This window comes from Diospyros lotus, chromosome 2 (genome assembly GCF_014633365.1).
Source record: "Diospyros lotus cultivar Yz01 chromosome 2, ASM1463336v1, whole genome shotgun sequence".
NCBI lineage: Eukaryota > Viridiplantae > Streptophyta > Magnoliopsida > Ericales > Ebenaceae > Diospyros > Diospyros lotus.
The window spans coordinates 1,068,923-1,091,598 of record NC_068339.1 but is presented as its reverse complement, the minus strand read 5'-3'; the positions used below and the strand labels follow the sequence as shown (position 1 = coordinate 1,091,598).

Sequence of the window (22,676 nt, the reverse complement as noted above, 5' to 3'; positions counted from 1 at the left end):
CTTACCAGGGAAAACAATATATGGAACTCCAGGATGTCTGCTCTCTGGGCCAAGCTGCCACAATGGAACACCAGCCAAGGCTTGCCCAACTATTTTGGCACGTTTAGCTTCCAGAGCCTTTGTAGCAAGATCTGATGATGTGATTCCACCCTAAGAAAAAAAGAAAGATACTCTGATATAAACACATACCTTATTCCCTTACATTCTTTTTCTTTTTTTTCTTTCGTTTGTCTTTAACCAACAAATGAAGGTTATATAAGAACATACTATCTTCACATTTGACAAACATTCAATAAAGCATTAGAAAAGTACATATTTGAAATTAGCTTGCTTTTGCTTTTTCTAATCTATAGCCAGAGGTAGTTTTAACTCCCAGCTTCAGCTTTAGAACAAAATAGATAACTTTGTGTGTGTGTGTATATATATACATATGCATGTATGTATGTATGTATATCATGTTGAAGTTATGAATTCCTTCATGATGGGCATCACAAATTCTCTATTCAAATTGAATGTGAAGGTATTATTGTGCTTTATTATGATTGTTCATATTTGCTTGAAATGGGAGGATACAGCTTTGAAATAATATCTATATTCTATTTAAAAAAAAAAAGAAGCAATGGCTTCATAATATTCAAGTAAAATATGTTACAAATTACAATGTTCATTGTGTTCTAGCCTGTACCATTCATAATTACTAATCATAACCACTAATACATTGAGAGTCTAACAATAAGGAGGTAGGTCAAAGACAGAAAGAAAGGAATACACCAGTCAGAAAGGCTAAGATCAATACATATTTCTCAGAAGCTAATGCTTGAGAGAGAAACAGAGATCACAATGCTCTAATATCCTTCAAAAAAACTCAAGGCTATCAATCTAGTTCATGCAGTGTAAATACGCTAACAAGAAAAGAAGGCAAATAGAAGAAATACAGTGCCAGGAAAAGATCAATATAGTGACACTTTAAATTTCAATGCTCTATTAGTTGCGTCTAATATTTGACACAAGCCCAATCACTTCATTTGCTAGTATGAAGATGTGGTCAAACCTATAAGAAAAATAGATTCTAAGAGAATCTAGCTTAAAAGTTTCAGGAATTTTCTCAAAAATCATTTCAGATTAGTTGCCAATCTCCACAATATTTCTTACACATAGAACTCACTGAGAACTGTGAAATTAAGAAATGTATCTCAGCCTTCTTATTATTCTTGAAGAAAATTTGGACAAGTCTTCAAGTTCCTCATATTAAATAGCTTGATTCGCACTTTAAAGTGTTATAAGATTTGAATTTAGCACTTACATATTTATAAATTTTGAGCTTAAGATGAGGTGTACCAGTGACTATGACAAACTAAGTAGTTATCTCAAAACTTCATTCCAAACATAGAACCTGGCTACAGCAAGAGTTAAGGATTAGATTTTGAAAGGTAGAAAGCATTTGTTTGTGTGGACATTAGATTGATTGATTCCATTGAAATATTGACTAGATTTTATGCATTTAATAAGAAGTCCTACAAAGGAACATGCCAAGTTAACTACAGGCATTCAGGCAGCACATGTGCATATGCAGTGACATTTTATACATACATAAAAATGGGGAATCAAAAGTTGCAGTAAATGAATCGATACTACACTTGTCTTCAAACAGAACAGTTGTTTGTGAATTGATCAAGTCAATAAATAAGTTGTTACACAAGACTCCTCATGTCAGTTTGAGCATCCTCTACTACCAAAATAGAGGAAGTTGGCCAAAGAAGGAATAAATAAGTTGGTACAAAAGGCTCCTCATATGTCAATACCAGCCATCAGTTCTTCTAAAGGTCACAGAAATGGGATAGAATGATGGAATGTAACTTATAGAATATGGTTTCTATACTGAATCCAGAACTTTGGTGCCAGCAGTTCTGTTGGAAATATTGTGAAGGGATTTTCACTCTTAAGCAAGAATAGCCATGTGGATCAGAAAAATTTGGCTTCCAAGACTACTTGGTGAAGTAAATAAAAAAGTATGCAATAGAGTATTATAGATTATATGCAATTGAATGCTATGCTCATTTCATCTAATGCCGAAAACTAGAAGCATGAAAATTGAGCAGTTCTTTGTTTACTCATAAGCATGAAATAAAGAAAGGGGAAGATAACTAAACCATTTGAACAGATATAGGTACCTACCTTTGCAAGTATATAACGAGGTCTTGTAGTTATCCTCCTAACTATTTCCACCAGGGCAGAGCTCACCTTGAAATTGATCTCCAAACTTTCAGAAGGGGCTGTCATATGAAGAAGTCCTCTTAGAAAAAGAAGACAGGTTGTAGTTTGTAGGGATAAGTGGAGAGATAGGGGTTAGGAGAGGAAATAACAATATGAGGTGGAAAATGTTGAGATAGAGAAATCTGAAATTGATGCTTATCATGCTATGTCAAGGTACTTTATGTTGTGGAAATTTCAGCAGGAAAGGTACTAAACTTCTTTTGGGTCAAAATATTATACAGAAGCCAATATATAAGAACATATCAATCCTTTATCCCACTATGTGGGGTTGGCTATACATGGTTGGTATAAGAAAAAAAAATTACTGGATAAGATATCATGGACTTACTTTTTCCTGTGATGAGATCTCGACTAGTCATTATTAGAGTATCTTTCCGAGCCCTGAGGAAAACATCTGCCATCTCAACTGCTTGATTGATTTCCTCTTCCCTCTCTTCTATTGAATTCATGGCAAGTTTATCAACAGAAACCTATTCACGGTATAAAGGCAAAATAATATCTCCCATACCGACAATGAAATTAGGTAATGATAAATGATGTGATTGGAAAAAATATTAAGTGGTTACTCAGCAAAAAATTAAATAAATATAAAGTGGTTCAAGACAATCTCTCCTGCTGTTTCAGAAATTCATAAGAATACCAATATCCAAGATAGGAAAGAACATTTAGCATATGGATCACCTCAATGCTTCTTAATATATGGCCACACTGTGATTTAAGTTCTTCAACCTATGGTTCAAAAAGAAAACATTTAGTGAAATATAAAAGACAATGTCAACAGCATTGGACCGGAAGGGAAAATCAGAAGAAATTATTAATTTAACCTGTTTTGTTGTCTTTGGAACATATGAACCTACAACTATAAGTCCACCTCTATCTTGATGTATTCCTAGGTCCTTGGGCAAAATAGGAGCCTTTGGGATGATCCCAATACGAGCAGAAACAAAACTAGCAGCAGTACGGCATAAGAAACGTTTTCCCTTCAGTTCTGCCTGCCATTGACATGAAGCATCATGTTGAAGATCCTTCCAGTTTTGACAAAGATCTCTCAAAGATATAATAGTCCATCAGAGAAATTAAAAAATGTAAGGTTCACCTGGATCATTCCAGCGGCAAATACAGCCATATCTCTGTCACTCGCTGCATTAACTATACACGTAGATCCCTGCTTCACCCATTTAATAAGTTCCACATTAGGTTATTCTGGAGTGAAATATTTAGAGGAATAGAACAAGCAGATCTGAGAATGAGACCAAGAATTATAGACTGAAAGCTGCAAAGATTGAATAATTTCTGAAAGTATTAGGCGTTTCAGTATCTAACATTGCTCTGTTAAGGAGGATCAATTTTGAGTCTCATTGAGTTGCCTATCAGAAAGAAAAATAAGACACATTGCTCACTTAAAATGAAGAAAGAATGAGAGAATTTACATTGGGCTAAGATAGAGATGTCAAACGAGCTGGCTGCTGGACCATTTAAGGGCACTACTCGGCTCGGTTCAGCTCAGCTCAGGGGCCTGTTGGGCCTGGCAATGGGCTCAAACAAATTTTTGATTTTTCTATAATTATATAAAAATATTACAATTTTAATATTTAAAATGTCTAAGACTCTAAAAATTATATAGAGTATTTAATATCACCAAAGATTATTATTATAAGTTACAAAATTATATATGTTCAAAAGTTAAAAGATGTAATATAAAAGTACATAAATATCATTGTTTGAAATATTGATATTCATATAATTCTCACTGTTTTTAAAATTTAAAATCATCTAATATTAATGTATTTATTTTAACTGTTATATATATTAATTATTATTTTTTAATGAGGGCAATATAAATCTTTAGTACTCCCACTTTAAACATTAATAAATGTTCATCTCTTTTTCTAAAGCAAATATTTGAGTCACCAGATCACAAGGCCACTTAAATTGCAATTCGTTTGCTTTTAGTTCCTCACAAGAATCCTTGAATATCTGAAATACCTCTTGATATGTCAACAACTTATTTGGTCATGTGCACACTAGTAACATTAATGGTCCTTTATCGTGGCACTGATCTATTGGCATTTCTATCAAAGCACAACTTCCTTTTCTATTTCTTTTTCTACAGCTAATCTAACTCCATAATATTTACCTGTTTCCTTTTGTTTTAATCTATTACTCATTTATATAATTGAATTTCGGGAATAAAAAAGTTAAAAAGTACTTAAAATACAAGAGCCATAGAGAAAAATGGTTGTCAGGGCATGCACTAGAGAATGATGGCTTTGATATTGTTGGTCCAAAGGAAGATTGAGAAGGTTTTGATGTCAAAGCAAATACTGTGGGGAGAACAACTTTGTCAGAAATCTATTAATGTGAAGTTATTTGTAGCAACAAGGGTGAAGCCTGGTAGGAAATACTGTAATAAAAAATTGAGTAATTCCACCATCCTCTTTACCTTCTGCAAACTGCAAAGATGCTCACACACAGCACGAGGTCCACCCTTCCTCAAGAGCCGGATGGAGATTGAAGTAACACTGCTAGCTTGTATTCTGCCCCTGGTTTTCTCCTCTACCCACTGAAATTCAAGTGAAGAAAGTAAGAAAACAATAACTAGTATGATTTCCCTCTGGAACATGTATGAATTTCACTTTCTTGATGTGCACAATCCAAAATGCTTGACCTCACGGAGGTTTGAAGATTTATAGCCAAAAGCAGCATCTTTTGCAAACTCTGTGTCCCCTGCTGGTACAAGCCTACAGATACCAAGGTTTATTTATAGATTTTTGTTTTTGGCATGCTGAAACAAGATGAACTATGAGCCACCACAAGGAGGAAATAGCGTACCGCTCAGAATCTGCAACATAATGTACATCTTCAATGGTGTAACGACCTCCTTGAAGAAAAAAAGGACAAATGATCCATGCATCCATCTCACCAAGTATAGAAACAGCTGCATCTGCTTCCTAGACAAATCAACCAGCATCATGTCATCATAAAGGACTGATTTTTGAATTGTTAACATTAAAAGAGGATACTTTTTCTTGCCTCTGGAAAATGACCTCGTAATGTTGAATCACCCCTCAAAACTACTGTAAAGTCAGCACTCACGACTGACTTTGCAGCAGCACATAGATTTCGGCAGATGTCTTCAATCAATGCAATAGCCTGTAAGAAGTCACACCTTCACTCAGCAGAACAGTTTTAAATAAGCAGAATTACTTTCAGACAAAAAAATATTCTTATGAAACCAAAAGTAATTCTTTTAAGGAAGCTTTTTACCTTATCAGAGCTCAGTGAGCGGGAATTGGTCAAAATGAAAAAGCATTTAGGCCTTTTTTTAAACTGTTCAATAAGTGACTCAACATTCCTGCAAACAAATTTTACATAGAATATCAAGTATATGGAATAAGGTTTTCACCAGTGATATTGCAAACAAGTAATATGATGTAACTGACAAGACACTCACCATTCTGTTAACACATCTATATCATGAACTGTCTGAGTTCCAGTTGGATCATCATCTAGAACAACAAGCGTTTTTGAACTACTCTGATTTAACCTACGTATGTCATCAGTGGGATCCACTGGCCATTCAGATGGAAGAGATTTTAAGACAAATTCTTTGTCCAGAAGAGGAAGTTTTCCTTGAACTTCAACACCTGTGAGTGTCTCATAAACCTGCAAATACATGTTAAAGATCGTGTACAGTTGTGGTGACCTATTCTACACCTTATCAAATATCAAGTATTAAATATATTTGTGAATTAGTGTCACTTGGTCAAATCAGAAATGAAAATATCGTGAAAGAAACAATAAAACCTTGAATACACATGAAGACATTTCCTCGACAATAACAAACTGTGTAAATTACACATAAACACCCTATGGTATGAGGTCATTCATGTAGTATAACGTATTTGATGGTTGTGTTTGTTCTGAGGCCTGCTGGTTCAACTCTGGGTCATGACATGCACAGCATTTAATATTAGTGAATGTTGAAGCATAACATATATTTTCATTTGCAAAAACTTAGAAAATGCGCAAACTGAATAAATACAACAGAATGACAAATTAATTTAAGCAATCAAACATATTTATTTTCTGAAGAGGAAAAGAATATAACTAATACTTGAGAGAACTTATTTACCAAAACTTGAGAAAGCCATTTGATGTAACCTGATCAATGGTTGCCAATTGAACACCACGTATTCATATAAAATATTTTGAATGGCGCACATGCACACACACACACTAAAAAAAGGTGAATCCAGTACAAGAGACTTGCTCATTGCAGGCTCTAAAGGAAGGTCAATTGCACGGCTTTAACCTTGCTTAGCAGAGCGTGCGCACACATGCTAGTGCAGCAAAACAGGCAGTTAATTTCAAGTATAAAATTGAGATATGTCTGGTGATTCTAATAGAACACAGCATTATTACACCTAATTTCTCTCTCTCCCCTCTCTAGTTTTGGAGTCCAATGGCAGACAACAAGAATCAATACCTTTACCACAGCGGCATCATCTATCCGACCCCATCCAGCTGCTGAGCCTGCTCATATAAAGCAAATAAACTGCCTATAAGCTAGCAACTCCAGACTCCAGAGGCAAAGGACTCCACAAAGATTTTGCCAACATTTTTCAAGAATCTATCATATACCATTACTGTACTTAGAACATTTAACTATTTTTTATCTTTATAATATGACAAATACCAAGAATCTTGGGGACGTAAAAGAGCTTATTTCTTTAGTGAATAGAAACTATCGTTTCCTCAAGCCTATCACATTAAACCAATTCCAATCAGCTAAAGAAACAGCTTTCTTTAACAACATGATGACATAATTTCTCCTTGCCTTTGTGATGCAATTCTAACCCTAGGTGCGATGCTGAGAAGACATTTCTTTCTCTCTAAATCTTTCAATTTCAGCTTCTTATTTTTGTAACCCTACACTTCCAGCGCTATTCTCAGCCCTCAAATTTCATCTTTTCAGCCTTCTTTTACTTCTACCCAATCTATTGCACATCAAGACCCTAGCCTTTTCTACAATTTTTCCTAGCCTTCTAACCTTAAATCTCAGAATGCCAGATCAGTCCTACATCACCATGGATAGACATGGTTATAGTTCTAGAATTCATGTAGATGACCCCACCTAGTGAGATTAAGGCTTATGATTGTTATTGTTGTCTTTGTTGTTGTTGAACAGATTAAGAGATAACCAACACATTGCAATTGAAAAGCAAGCATTTTCAAATTCAAAGAATGTAAAAGAAACAAAGGTTAAGCAATAGAATTGAAATAGGCACTATAAAGATCTCACTTCAACTATACCTGATAAGAACAGCTGGTGTGCAACAGTAGCAACATGAAGTGGGACTTTGCGGAAAGAGCATTCACGAGAAACAATGCCCTGTCAACAGTAATAGTTATGATTAAAACAACCTGAAAATAAATGCAAACAGTTTGCTTAATAAGCACTAGATGAGGTAAATATCAGCCTGACCAGATCCTTCACAAATATATTAAGTGCAGATAATGGCGTATAGTCATTGTCCACCATGTGCGGAACTCGATTCTCAAACATCCTGTAAAAGAATCATACATTTACTCCTCAAATAAATGCATAAACTTGAAATGCCCAAGCCCATGCTATAAATATGACATTTGATTGGAGGAAAACATGGAATTTATCTTTTAATTATCAATTCAAGGAACCATTTTTTGACATGAAACATTCATCTCATGCATGTAAGCTGCCAAAAAAATTCTCTCCGGCCTGGGAAAAAACAACACCATCTAGTGGATAAAATTTGCAAAGAGGAACTCATAATGTGAGCTTGTATGCATGTATGCACGCTGAGATTACACCCTACAGCCTACGACAGATGAAATGTTATTCGCTTATCTCCTCTGGAGGAGACCCAATGTACAATTCAAATAATGGAAGCTATAAAAAGAAAGTAAATGTTCTTAGGTATCATTGCATTATCATTTATTTAAATATACTGCCTGGACAGGTCAATAAATAACTCCTGCACCTTGAGATAAAAAATGAAAAGCTAAGCACCAATAATGCTGTACATAAAAAATTATTTTACAATTCTCATGATGCATACCATGATGTTGCTCCGCTATTGGTAATGACATCATACAGTATTCTTGTATTAAGGCCCAGTCGGGATCCAAATGCCATTGCCTCTGCTGCTGATGCTATGTGAACTCCAGCAAGCAGTTGATTAACCATCTTTACACCACTAGATAGAAGTAGGTCAGATTATAGCGAGTAAGAACCAAAACAACACGTAATCACGATTGATTGTAAGTGGCACAAAATGAAAATGTACTTTAACAACACAAATTTTATGTTACAAACCAATTTAAAAAATGAAGGTTGTTTAAGAAATACCTTCCAGCCCCACAACCTCCTTTGATAATATATAGATTCTCACTTAATGCTGTTAATAAGAAATGGTCCGAGGATCATATTGTAAGAAAAAACCATTCAGAAACCTAACACCTAACAATCAAATATCATCTCTTGCAATTTGTCCAACATGCTCATTACCTGAGAGAACAGAACCAGCATGCTTAAGAGCTTCATCAGTCCCCGATGCCATTATCTAGTAACAAATAATTTCAGTAAAAAGTTCAGTCAACAAACAAACAAAAAAAAAAAAAAAAAGAAGCTAGTTTGCCAAAGAAGGGTTTATCAAGACGTGCTGAAAAATTCACTTCGCACCGTTAGTGTGCCCATGGATGCCCTCTTAACCCCTCCAGAAACAGGAGCATCCACCAGTTTCAAATCCTTGTGTTCATCTACAGAATTTGCAGGTAGAGCAATTCAGTAAGCATGGTGTGAAAAAGATCATACAGGAATTAAACTCCACCTATGGATTCCTATCTACAACCAGTCCCAAGCCCAAATAAAAGAGGAGGATTGTGTTAGGTAGCTGACAACAAGCATAAAATTCGTTAGATTAAACAAGTTGACCCCAAATAGTGGGATAAAGACTTGATATATTGTTTTTGAATTAAACAAAATGGGTAGATTATGAACCACAAGTAGTCTCTCCAATTTATGGTCCTTCCCCGCAATTCATCAGAAATTATAACAATGGAAAAGGCTTCACTTCTTTTACCTAGTCAATGACCAAAGAGTAAGTCTTTGACTTGGGCAAAAACCAACTTCCAAGCTAAGGGGAATGTGAGCCTTCAAGTCTTCCTAGCTACTGTTCATTAGCAGTAAAACCACATGTGCAACACTTGCTAACTAAATATATATACGTTATGTGTGTGTGTGTGTGTGTAACATGTCTTGGACTAGCCAACACCAGAGTAGATGAATTCAATTTGTTTTGGGTGCATGCTTGACTCAAGTAAACCTTTTCCCAAATAAATGTGTATGTGTGTGTGAATAGCCTCGCAGTCCTTAATATGGACACTCATTGGTAAAAATTATACTATGAATCCCCCATAAATCAACCTTCTTTTATTTTATCTTTATTTGATAATAATGCCAATTTGATTGTAATACCATATTTAGATGCATAGAGCACCTTGTAGATCAAACCCATTCAAAATGTTCCTTAGATATTCGTTACAGGGAAGACAATGGTAAGCATTAAAGGAGTAGAAGTATCAACTCTATGTAGTTTTCAAGTTTCAAATATTCTGATTTTGTAAGAAATATTTTAGGAACCAAAAAAATCAATTAAAACTAGAATGCAAAACCTTACAGAAATGATGCCATTTTTGGTCTGGTTCCCATATTTGGTATTTTACAATCTCTTTAGTAATTTCAGACGTCATTCTTAATTTGAAGTCAGGCTCTTTAAGGAGTTGATAGGTCAGCGGCGAGAATTATGTTGAATAAAACATCAAAGACATGATATATCAAACTAAAACAAGCTAAAAAACATATAAATAAACAAAACAACAAGAAAAACAAAATAAACGTAAGTTACTCCTTTACTGCAGAGGAACTGAACTTACTACTATTAGAATTAATATTGAGAAGTAATTTCAGAAAGAGGAACCTACTTTGCAAGCGTCGCTCTAGCTGGGTGACATATGCAGGAGAGACAGTGGAGCAAAGGATAATAGAAGCTCCCGAAGGAAGGACTATAAGAAGAAGAAGAATAGGTCAGTACTCCCCAGAGATGTAATTAAGATACTGATTTGTACCTGACACAGCGCCAAGATCTCCAAACAGAACACTTTCAGCTTGAGCTTCATTTGTGACCATGATCACAAGCACATCTACATCTGGAGAAAAATAAATGTCATTGTCAGAATGATGATAACAATCTGCAAAGTTACATTAAGTTACTGACATGACACTTGAATATAATCGTTAAGCGATAAGTTTTACTTAAATTTTTTTTTAAAAATATCCAACAAGAAGTTTAATTTTCAGATCCACAAGGAAAAAAAGATTACAAGCGATATAGAACAAGGTGACAGAAATAAGTATTATCAACAATAAGCTTACACCATTCTAAATTTGCATAAGGTTTGTCTGTCCCCTGAGAAGCTTTTAGAAACTTCTAGATGAGATGATGATCAACAATTTGGCACTAGGACTCTTTGTTTGAACATACTACCTATCAAGCAATTAGATGTTTCAATTGTTTACCCCTTGGAAGAGGAGAACCATTTTGACAAAATAACACCTCTTTGTAACAGCTTAACCTTTTAAAGGAGATGGTAGTCAATACATCAACACCAAGGTTAAAGAGAGGTCATGAATCATTGAAACTTAAAAACAAAGTGTTTAAAAAATTTGTAGGCATTAAGTTACATTTGTCCTGAATACTTGTTGAGAGTAAAATAATAAATGCTTCAATTGTATACCCCTTGCAAGAAGAGAAGCATTTTGACAAAATAACACCTCTTTGTAACAGCTTAAACTTTTAAAGGAGATGGTAGTCAATACATGAACACAAGGTCAAAGAGAGGTGATGAATCATTGAAACTTAAAAATAAGGTGTTTAAAAAATTTGTAGGCATTAAGTTACGTTTGTCATGAATACTTGTTGAGAGTAAAAATAATAATATAAAAGATAAAGTAACCTTTTATCTACTGCCTTAAGCTTTAGATGAGATGGTGCCTAACCAATTAACATGGTATCAGAGTAGACAAAGGTCTTGAGTTCAAACCTCACCACTAACCCAATATTTCATTAGTTGCGCATGTTTGGAACAGTTATACAGTTAAGCCTCCACACGAGGGAAGCGTATTGAGAGTAAAAATAATAATTTAAAAGATAACTTAACCCTCTATCTACCAACTTAAGCTTTTCGATGAGATAGAGGTTAACAATTTAACACTTTGTGTTGTTGGGGAAGAGATCTAACAATGTGCACTACACACAAAGAACAAAAGTGCACAACAAATATGAATAATGAGAAAACAGCCAACAAAACTTAAACCCAGTATCTCCTATAACTTGTAATTAGTGCTTTGATACCACATTAAGCCACTACTTATTGTTAAAGTTAAAGCCATTAGGAAAAAGGCCCGACCATGCATTCCAAGCTTTCTAAAATTAAGGACAAGAGTTGCTATTGGCAATAGAAATTATAGTAGGAATGAAAAGGATACAAAAAAGAAACAATGACAACACTGAGAGAAACTAGTACTCATAGATTAGGTGTTGAAAGAATCAAAAGCCTATAGTTTGGGTGGAAATGGTGTAGGTATTCCACTAATTTACTAGTTTCAGTTTCAGAAAAAATATTTTGATTGTTCCAAGGAGAAGAAACAAAATTTTGTTACCTCGGGAAACATCCGCTGGAGAGCTCCCAATCAAGCCACCTTCATTGGCAAATCTAGATAATGCCAATTTATACACCTAGCATTCCCAAACACAAGGCAACTATTAATGGTCGCGAAGATATTTTTTTGCTTCCATTCAATTTGCAAAAATATCAAGCACATATCTCTTAAATGATAAGCAGATAAAGAAATTTGTAAGAATATAATTCAATAAAGTATATATGCATCACAGAACACAGAACTCACAGAAAATACTAAATTTTCATTGGAATAACCGTTCTTGTTCATTCTTAAAGACATAGCAATCAAGATAAACCAAAATGATTTATTTTAAAAACAACATGATCTCCTTCCTTAAAGGAAATAAGCCATCATAAGAGAAGCTATTTTGTGAGGAATATGAAAACTTTGATGTCACAGCTTCCACTTACATTTGCTAGAAGAAATTATTTTCCGTAAGATTAAATAGTACTAATCTTCTTTACACTCGAAAGACAACAGCTGCAGTTTTCACTGAGGCAAACACAAAAACACCTATGTTTCATTATCCGTTTTCTACAGATAGCACAGGTCCCTGAGGATGTCAGTAAAATTTCTGAGTACAATTTTGACTCATATTTCAAGAAAAAAGCAATTGGTCCCGAGATGCAACCACTTGAGTCTTTCATCTCCATTTTTATATAATAAATTGCAATTTGACACCAAACAAGTGGAGAAGAAACATTACATCATAACCAATAACGCAAAAATTGGATCTCAGCAGGTGAGTTGCCATGCCAAACCCCATTGCTCCAAGTCCAATAAAACCAATCCGGTTCACAGAACTGGATTCAGAAGTTATTTGATTTGCCAGTTGCTCTGGTCGATAACCTTCTGTACTGGCTGCATTTGTAATGTTCAACCCATACACTCCCTCCCAAGCCTGTGTAAACAGATTTATACACTGAACAATAAAAGGATGTTCACATGAAAAAACATTTATCAACTAATGTCATCTTTCCAACAGCATCTAAGCAGGTGAAATTCCATATACTATAACTTTCATAAGAATAATTACTCTATGAGGAAAACCTTTATCAATGTGACATCATCATTTCCATGAATATGAGAAGAACCTGTAGAAAGAGGATTGCAAAGTCGCAGAGTCAGAATCAGCTACTCCAAGCATTGACAGGCATATATTGTAATATGTGGTTGTGAGAAACAGTAAATCATGTGTATCTATACCTGCTACTAGTTGTTGATGAGCAACTGCCAGAAGTGGAAGAGGAAATGTACATGATTTGGCCATGTCCAAAACAATACCCTTCAAATTGGATTAAGAGTTTTCAGGATTAATCTCAAGAGAAGTTATCAATAATACAATGTTGAGGTCATTTATGATGATAAAAAACACTATACATACAGACTACCACCATCTCCTAGCACCATAAAATTTCTCTACATATATTTAGAATTGAAGCTTGTTAAATAAGAATGGGCAAATCAGTAACATAAATAAGTGTGTAGCAAAAACAGAAACTAGTGTAGGAAAATTAGAGACATGCATATCCAGGAGAGAGAGCAGTAAGGTATAAAGAGCTCTATTACTGATCCTTTCTAGTTAAGTAGTTGCACCAAATGCAAAGAATTGATGATGTCACACACTTTATGCCATTAGAGATTTCCACATCATCTGCTAATTGCACATACATAAATAATGAAAGTAAGGGGCAGGGTAACTAACCATACATCTTTGCTTACAAACACATTCAGCAATCATGTACCCAGCATACAAACAATATTTGAAAAATCCTGATTGCAAGCACCAAGCATCCAGTTAATTGATGAAGAATGACCCTTAACAAATGCTGCTCGCTAAGAGCTTGATTGACATTTTGGGCCCATGTCCTACCAATTTAAGCATGCAGGAGAACATGCTATCAGAGCTTTAATTTCAAGTCTCATTTTATGTGACATGATTGCTCTTTATGTATCAGGAACTTTGGGTTCCGCTTGTTCATAGGTACACTTTGTTTGTTTGTTTTCTCTATAATCCACAAGTGAGATGCAGCCGCACTTGTAGGAGGAAGGTTGATATACAACATTGGGACCATTTCTAACAGCTTAGAGCTTTTGGGACAATTAGTGAACTAACAGTGTTCTTATCCAAAAATTTAAGCATGAAGTACATAATTTTGCACACTGTCTTAAAGCAAACATTATAAAACCAAATATTTAATAAAATAGGAAGCATAATGCACAAGGAAGAAGCATCTAATTCACCCAAATCCCCAGAACTGATGTTAACCTTGAAATCAAGAAGAAAGAGATTACTCATTGTTCACATGGCCAACATACCAAATTTTGAACAAACGCATCCAGAAGCTCTTTAGTCTGACTCCCATTAAGCAATTGAGGAATATGGTTCTTGAAAACCCTGCAAAATTGAATCCAATAAAAGAAAAATCACTCCTTCTGGATAACATGGATGTATATCTTAAAGGTAGCACAGTTATGGTGTTTTAAGAGCTTTGAAGAATGATTAAAAAGTGCTGGTCAACTAGAGAGCAATCGTGAAAAAAAAAATTAGAAATTGTGAAAAAGTTATGGCACTACAAGTGGGTACTGCCGATAAATTTTTAAGCCATCATAAGCAGAAAACAAAATCATATATAACTTCAAGCGATAATGCTATTTGTACGTTGTGTTAATGACACCATGTTTGACACTCACAAAATTATAAGTGTTTTTCCAAGTAATTAACAATACTTATTCATGAAAGCATCAACTACTTTTAAAAAAATTACACTTCAAATATTAAAAGTGTTTCTAATTTTTGAAAATTATAAACACTTTTACATAATAAAAAGTGTTTAATATTCAAAAACTATAAACACTTTTTACACATAGCAAAGACGTTTATAATTTTTAAAGTGTTCAGAATTTTTTAAAAGTAGTTGATAATTTATGAAGAAGTGTTGTTAATTCCTTGAAGAAGTACTTACAATTCTGTGAGTGTCAAAACATACAAATAGCAGTACCATAACTTCAAGTGTTGTTAATTCCTTGAAGAAGTACTTACAATTCTGTGAGTGTCAAAACATACAAATAGCAGTACTGTAACTTAAAGTCTAATAGTCACATTGCAATATGAACTTGTTCATTTAACAATTATACAGATGGACGTCCAGTGTTCACCATAACATCATTCGTAAGGTTAGAATATGGACATATCTCTCATGTTTCGGACAAAGAGGATTATTTGGGCACTCATGAACCAGCAAAGAATGTTTACCATTTCCAGAGCATCCATAGTCCATACACTTTTAAAGAAATCAATTAGAGACACAGAGAAAGTGAGTTCTGCATCAAAGGTGGAAGGCATGATTTTGAGTTTTGCTTTGATTGTTTCAGTGATTGGCTGTGTGCTGATCATTAAACACAAAAAATAAGGGCATTTTGAGCAGACTCGCATTGAGAGTTTGGATGGAAAATCTTTGGCTTATAAGTAGGATCCATGAATTCAAACAATGAATATTAGCTATCCACCTCAGGTAAGCTCCCTTGATGTTAGTACTGCCCTTTAGTGTTTAGGAATTCAACTCAATTGAATCAGCTTCAAATTAGTGGAGAAACAAAAAACTGAAGGCGGATTAACCAGCAATACAAAACCATACAAAAGAGATCATAGACTTCCAGAAACATAAAGTTCCAGGCTCTTCCAATAAGAACAAATTATAGCCAAGAAAATGAATGGTAAATATTTTTTTATTCAAACACAATAAGAATGCTTAAAGAACAAGTATCAAGACTGCAAAAATTTTAAGTTTTGAAGATGAAACATAACCCTTCATGAGAATTATGAATAATAAGTTACCATGAATTTCCAGCAGCATTAGAAATGATATCATAAAGTATCCATGGATGAATCCCAGCCTGAACACCAAGAGAAATTGCCTCCACAGAAGCAACAAGGTGAATTCCCTCGAGTAGATCCATTACCATTTTAGTTTTGCTGTTATTTGAAAAAAAAAAAAATTAGATCCTAACAATATATTTAAAACATTTGCATGACAACTATAAGACCAACAAATAAAAGAAGGGCCATTCCACAGCGCTGGTCCCTGTGAAATGAGTTTCCAAAACTACTATAAACAAATTTTACAATCAAGTTGTACAACCATGAGAATTACTTTATCATTTGAAAAACTGTTCGGAGATATGGAATTGCTATTGCAGACTTAATTCATTGCAAGTCTATAGTAAATTAGACTTGACTTGGTTTATGTGACATTGGTCCAATACCATGTAAGGGGTTTTCTATGCAAAGCTATTAGGATTTTTGTTTAATAAGACATTACTCTAGTTTTCATTTCCCAAGCCACATCATTTATGCGAAGCAGTCTATCAGTTACATAATGGCTTTCGAGCTACTTGTGCAGCAAATGTCTATCTACTACTGATTTTGCCTCACCTTCCTATCTTAAATGTTTTCATCTACTAGAATTCATTCCTTGTAAGTTACATTATTCTTCTACATTTCTTTCCTTGTAATTGCTACTATTGATTTTCCCTACTATTTATATGATTCTTTACTGTGCAATTTATTTCTCATATCAACTGAAGGATTTTGAAGGAAATGAAAAACCGCTTTTAAATTAAGAGCAGAATCTTGCCCCTTCCAATTTCTTTTTCTTTTTTTTTTGGCATTATTGATCCATCCTGAATCAATTTTTGAATTTTGGGTAAACAATCTATCCTTGAACCAGTTTACAAACTTTGTACGCATTGAGGAGTATAAATATTAATATAAAAAATGATACGCCTCTCTCTAACAGGTAAACTTTTCAATGAGTTAGTGGCCAATTATTCAACAAGAGAAAATTTTAAGTAAATAATGAATCACAGAAGTTTTAGAATCATACTTTCGAAAACCCAGTTGTTCATGTTTTTTGCTTCTTGTTGTAATATCCATCCTCTGTATGTTTTGTGCATCCTACTTAGTCAAAGTAGTGAATTAGTTTGTCTTTCACATGGTGATCTAACACGATATCAGCTTGGTGTCACAGTCTGTGACTCCCCATTGTCAAGGGCCAATCATATGCAGAGGGTGGGCTCCATCATTCCGGCAGGTTTACTGAGATATTGGCCATGGGTGCAGGTGCGTGCTGTTAGGATGTCTTGTTATTCGTGTTTTAACCTTGTCACTCAAGCATAAGGCTGTCCCCACCCCCTTATTATCCTGGGGGTTGGGACCACATGACAGAATACAATGGCCCCGTGACAATGATGTATCATGGTGATTCTCAGTGGCAACCAAGGGCGCACACTGAGTAATCTTGGAGTTGGGTGCAGACAAGCATATAGGTGTGCATCTCTAGTGGTCGTATAAGATAATGCGAGACATGCTGGAAGAACTGGTGCACCAAGTGCTCCACAAAGGTGGAGTAGGAAGGGGTTTACCTAGTGCTGACATGCCAAGAGCTCCACAGAGGTGGAGTAGACAGGCCACCACAATAAGGGAATTGTGAGATTGGTTTGGGGAGACTGTCAAAGTTAATGACTCGCTAATGTCGAAGGTTAGCCGTTCACTAAGGGTGGACTCCGTTATTCCTGTGAGTTTACTAATATATTGGCTATGGGTGTAGGTTCGTGTTGTCAAGATGCCTTGCTATATGTGTTTTAAGCTTGTTGCCTAAGGAGTAAGGCTAGTTCTGCCCCTTATCTACCTAGGGACTGCGCCACATGGGGGAATACACTGGCCCCATGACATTGGACTCACTCTAAATAAGCAGGGATTGTGTGTGTTTGTGAGTATTAGAGGTTTATATTCATTTCTAGGCATGTTTCCTAACCAATTGACCTTTTTAGAGAAATTGCTATCTAAAACAAAATGAACACAGACACAAAGTGAGTGAGTTGCTCTCTGAGCCATTGGTTTTTGTAATTTTCCATCACTTTGGGGTTTTTTCTGTGACCCTACCATCTTTTCTATCCTTAAAGTGATAAATTTCAAATTTGAATAATTAAATTTTATTTTCTGATGTTAGAATTTATATTTTCCAAATTGATTTAATAATTTTCATGATAAGATTTTTAAATTTTGTTTCTTGTTTTTTGTAAAAAGGTTTCTTGATGTAACAAAGAGATAGTTGATTAGGAATAAAAATTATTTTACTATCTCTGTCTACTTCCCCAGATAAAAATTGTCTTCTCCTTCTTCTCCCCCATATTTCCTTCTCTCCCTGATCTTCCCTCTCTTCTTCCAATTTCTGCAATTCCCTTTTCTGCTCCTCATCATTTTTTATATCTTTTTAAAGGCTACTACTGCATAGTCAATCTTTCACATCTTTCTTCCATCCATCTTGAGAGTTCAGGGCCAAAAGAAAAAAAAGTTTATTTAATTACAAATTTACAATTCAACATATGTGACAGCATTGACATAATAAGTTGGCAGCACTGATATTACAAGGAAGGTGAAATTAGGAATTTTACTAAATAATGCAAAATCATTCAATGTGTCAATTCAAAGAAAAAAGAAATGTGTTTTTTCCTGATATTTTACAAGGAGGACAGGCATATTTTTAAGTCTGCAGCATCTCACTAGTTTTAAAATGAAAAGCTAGTCTCAAGAACATTGGATTCAAATAGCTATATAAAATAGAAACATCACAAAAGATTGCAAACACAGTAAAAGAAGGCCACCTGCCAGCACCAAGTTCTCCCTCAAAGATGCAAAGTTTTTCACACATAGCTGTTTGAAAAATACAAAAGGTTGTCAGAGAGGTGAAGTAGACTAATAAAAGGATAAAGATTAAAGAGTGAGAAGGGGGGAGGGGGGGGGGGGGGGTGAAGCTGATTACGAAGGCATATATTATGCAAGTATTGCAGAGTAACAACATAAGGAGACTGTACCAGATAGAATAGGCCGAGCCCTTGTAATGGAATCTGACCCTCCTGATGAAATAATCTGCATAAGATAAAGAGTAGCAGTTTCACCCAGTCACAAACTAGCAGAAGAAAAATAAATGGTTGTCAACTTACATAGGAAACAAAGAGAATGTGAGATATTTGATCTTACCATGACTTTTCCATTTAAAACCCCAGACATTCCCCTATAGACATATGCATCAACCAGACAAGCTCTCTCAGAAGCCTCTGCAAGAGAACAAGAAGATTCATGGTTGGAAGACTAAATGTCCAATACAGATGCAGAGTAAGGCTTGGTGGTGTTGTATGCGTGAGGGCGTGACTCCTAAGGTATGGAAGTGGCATAAACTCCTCCCTAAACTGTAATTTATAAATGCTTCAAAAACTAAACTCCCAAACAAAAGCCCCCAGAGTAAAGGAATCAGTTGAAACACTTCTTCATCTAAATGAACTTAGATCCAGTCTAATGCTAACCATCTTTATGTACCCAAAGGTACAACAGTTTTTTTTCTCTTCAAACACCACGTTAAACACAAAGGAGCCACAATCCATATGACTTCTGAAGTCTTAAACCTCAATATATGGAACTCATCAGTGAAATAACCATAAATCTGCAGCAGGGAAGTAAGCATAGGTCACCAAAAAAAGCTCCTCTTACCCAAATCATGTATACTTTGAATGGCACTCAAAGGTGCAAAATAAATAGAGCCAATTTGATAGGAAAACCCCTGTTAAGAAAAATCTTCCAAGGGAACACAATTCATTCCCCCACAATGTATCACTACAGACCTTCAAAATGTATCTCTACTGAAAGAAGTCCCTACTGATTTTTAACTCCCAATCTGGAAAAACCAAGATAAAAGAAGGTCCACACACCATTCCGGACTCCAAGATCCTCGCTAATGCAAACAACATTAAATTTTCATTAATGGCATTACTACCTAGTTCCAGGAAGACATTGACAAAATAGTTTCCCTCTAACACACATTATGCCCAAATCTCATTCAGTCCCCCACATCCTAATACCGGAATGAAGATTGCCTATAGAATAGCCTGAACCTTCAGTAAACCCACCCATAAACTCCCTAGAAGCACTTCTTCTGAGCTAAATTTACATTCCAAAAGATGTTGCGCCACAAAACCCTGAATATACCAAGTCTTGCAACTGACTATGCAAGTTGATCAAACATGGTTGTGGAAGATGGAAATTTAGTGAACAATACATCACTGGGTTAACAAACTCCGACGAACATTTTGTAACAGCAATGAAATAATAAATTTACTTAGTTCCCTTTTGCTGGTATAAAATAGTGTAAAATTTTACTGGCATTTTAATAATCTTACTTTTAGCTACAAGATGTAACAATTTTGTCATTTCTTCATATAACTCTCCATTTATTTTGCAAATCTAGAACAATTATCACCCAATATTAGAAAGGAAAGAAACCCACAGAAGAGCTGAGGATAAGAAGAAATACTTAAACATAAACCATTTCATATCTCAATGCTACAAGCCCAATGAATGGAAAATAGTATTAAAACTACACTTATCATGCATTGCCTCCTGAAGGGTTGCTTGAAACTCATAGAAAGCATGATAAAACACACACAAGGTTGACTAATTAACTAGGCCCTCCCTCAGTGAGTTAGATGATTAATATGGCTCCTGTTGAAGATAAGAAACATGAGGCATGGTTAATATGGCTTGGCAACCAATAAAGGTTCCTATAGAAGAGCAAATGGAATACAACAAGTCTTTACCAAAAGAGGTACAGGAGACCAAGAAAAATTTGTTGGAAGACTCTTGGTTATGATATGAGTTATAAGGGCTTTATAAAAGATAAGACAACAGATAAAGGTGATTGGAGAACTAGAATTCATGATTGAAGAAGTAGAAATTTGGAGCATCTATGAAGTAGAATCTCAATCAAGAGTTATTATTGCAAAATTGTTTTTCACAAAATTGATTCTTGTAAAACGAGCAAAAATTTCACACCACCACCACCAAGTAATAACTAAGTGACGACCACAATGCTGCATAAAAGAATTGCAAAATGATTACCACTGTCATCATGGAATATTTTTGAGGAAAAAATGAGTATGGAATTCTATAGTAAATCTTTACAAAAATCAAGAAATGGAAAATTTGAGAAAGGAATTAATATGGAATTCGATGGTAAATCTTGACAAAAATGAAGAAATGGAAATTTTGAGAAAACAATAGCATGGAATTCTATAGTAAATCTTGACAAAATTCAAGAAACAACAATAAAAGAAAAAAAAATTATCACAATAATTGTCAGGCGTCTAAATATTTGAAACTAACTGGTAAAAGACTACAATGGCATCCCACAAAAACTAGGCAAAGCAAGAGAGAGAGAATTAAAGGCATAGAATGTGGTTCTTTGAGAGAATAAAGAGCATTGAATATTTTTTCACTGTAAGTGATTGAACCTATATGAAACATGCTATGGTGTTTAAAAAATAAATACTCATCAAGATATTAATTACCTTTGAGACGCTTCTCCAGTTTCTGGATATCAGCAGGTAATATGCTTGTATGAAGAATGAGGATTGTATCTTCATGCAGACCTGCATATTAAAAAAATAGTCCAAAAATCAACCAAAAAGCTCACTTATTAATTCAGAAAGTGTAAAGGATCTAATAAGAACCTTTCAAAGCACTCTCATGACCAAAAAATAGGTCATTTATTTGATCTGCATGAGATATCAATACAACCAAAGCTGCAACATCTGCATGCATAGAAATGAGATAAGGCAAAAGAATTTTAGCAGAAACTTCTACCTTTGTTTTGAGAAGCAAAGCAATAGGATCCACTTAGCTTAAACACAAGGGGAAAACAAAATCTGAATAACAAAACAGATAACCAGAGAGTCAATAAATAATTCACCTTTCCCAGCTTCTATAAGGTTGTCGCATCTAATTCCACCTTGCTTGATGACTTCATCCAGTAAAGCGCTGCTACATGGCTGCAGATAGACCAAGTGTAAATCAACATTTAAATTGTTGGAATGATAACATGAAATAAGTACACATGAGAAAGGTGAATGAAGTAGCGACTTTGAACATATGCCAAAGAAATGGTGGCATGCAAGTGATTTAAAGTAAACAGCAAGCTAATAAAATGAATTAACAAATGTATTATTATAAATTCTTTTTATTGACAATTATTTCTCAGAATTCAGAAAGAAAACTTTTCTAGTCCCACATATCCCTTTTGTGACAAATATTCATACTTTTGAAGTGTTTGATACAAAAATGAATCACCTAGCAAAAAATTTCTGAAGAATCCAAGTATATAAAATACATATGTATGCTTGAACTAATATATTGATGCATTATGACACTTGTCTAGATATTCTCCTATTATACTCCACACTTTCTATATTATAAATTATAACATCTAATCTTTTTGTGCCGACAGAACTACAGAGATATATAGAGAAAAAAGATGTTTCAGTCCATAACTTTTGGTACTTCGTTAACCATATCATGCCATATCAAAGACTTGATGCACTTTTCAGAAATTCTCAAAATAAATACCGTTAATAAAGCTCGAAATTAAGTTGTCAATGACACAAAAGCAAACCTCGGATCCTTCATCATCTTAATAAAGTATAATAATATCACATCTTTTTATGACACCATCAAACACAGCACATTTATCATCGGATGGCAATGGACTGAGCATGGACTGAATGCACC

The 22,676-nt window shown here is 34.7% G+C and overlaps 1 protein-coding gene across 1 annotated transcript in view; it reads right to left on the bottom strand.

Annotated features, from left to right (window-relative positions):
• Nucleotides 1-22,676, bottom strand: part of LOC127794335 (uncharacterized) — a 28,218-nt gene that overhangs the window by 4,686 nt on the left and 856 nt on the right. Inside the window, exons 2-34 of the mRNA XM_052325346.1 lie at nucleotides 21,862-21,940; nucleotides 21,623-21,703; nucleotides 21,461-21,541; nucleotides 19,101-19,177; nucleotides 18,935-18,989; nucleotides 18,725-18,773; nucleotides 15,897-16,034; nucleotides 14,378-14,456; nucleotides 13,265-13,343; nucleotides 13,109-13,152; nucleotides 12,765-12,959; nucleotides 12,038-12,113; nucleotides 10,444-10,524; nucleotides 10,300-10,380; nucleotides 8,999-9,075; nucleotides 8,825-8,879; nucleotides 8,666-8,714; nucleotides 8,376-8,513; nucleotides 7,763-7,844; nucleotides 7,591-7,669; nucleotides 6,764-6,810; nucleotides 5,729-5,940; nucleotides 5,542-5,629; nucleotides 5,308-5,427; nucleotides 5,107-5,225; nucleotides 4,943-5,015; nucleotides 4,718-4,837; nucleotides 3,371-3,439; nucleotides 3,099-3,266; nucleotides 2,956-3,003; nucleotides 2,603-2,744; nucleotides 2,176-2,273; nucleotides 6-150 (exon numbers count right to left, since the gene is read on the bottom strand). Of these exons, the coding sequence (XP_052181306.1) occupies nucleotides 6-150; nucleotides 2,176-2,273; nucleotides 2,603-2,744; nucleotides 2,956-3,003; nucleotides 3,099-3,266; nucleotides 3,371-3,439; nucleotides 4,718-4,837; nucleotides 4,943-5,015; nucleotides 5,107-5,225; nucleotides 5,308-5,427; nucleotides 5,542-5,629; nucleotides 5,729-5,940; nucleotides 6,764-6,810; nucleotides 7,591-7,669; nucleotides 7,763-7,844; nucleotides 8,376-8,513; nucleotides 8,666-8,714; nucleotides 8,825-8,879; nucleotides 8,999-9,075; nucleotides 10,300-10,380; nucleotides 10,444-10,524; nucleotides 12,038-12,113; nucleotides 12,765-12,959; nucleotides 13,109-13,152; nucleotides 13,265-13,343; nucleotides 14,378-14,456; nucleotides 15,897-16,034; nucleotides 18,725-18,773; nucleotides 18,935-18,989; nucleotides 19,101-19,177; nucleotides 21,461-21,541; nucleotides 21,623-21,703; nucleotides 21,862-21,940 (3,124 nt within the window). The remainder of the gene's footprint in view (nucleotides 1-5; nucleotides 151-2,175; nucleotides 2,274-2,602; nucleotides 2,745-2,955; nucleotides 3,004-3,098; nucleotides 3,267-3,370; nucleotides 3,440-4,717; nucleotides 4,838-4,942; nucleotides 5,016-5,106; nucleotides 5,226-5,307; nucleotides 5,428-5,541; nucleotides 5,630-5,728; nucleotides 5,941-6,763; nucleotides 6,811-7,590; nucleotides 7,670-7,762; nucleotides 7,845-8,375; nucleotides 8,514-8,665; nucleotides 8,715-8,824; nucleotides 8,880-8,998; nucleotides 9,076-10,299; nucleotides 10,381-10,443; nucleotides 10,525-12,037; nucleotides 12,114-12,764; nucleotides 12,960-13,108; nucleotides 13,153-13,264; nucleotides 13,344-14,377; nucleotides 14,457-15,896; nucleotides 16,035-18,724; nucleotides 18,774-18,934; nucleotides 18,990-19,100; nucleotides 19,178-21,460; nucleotides 21,542-21,622; nucleotides 21,704-21,861; nucleotides 21,941-22,676) is intronic.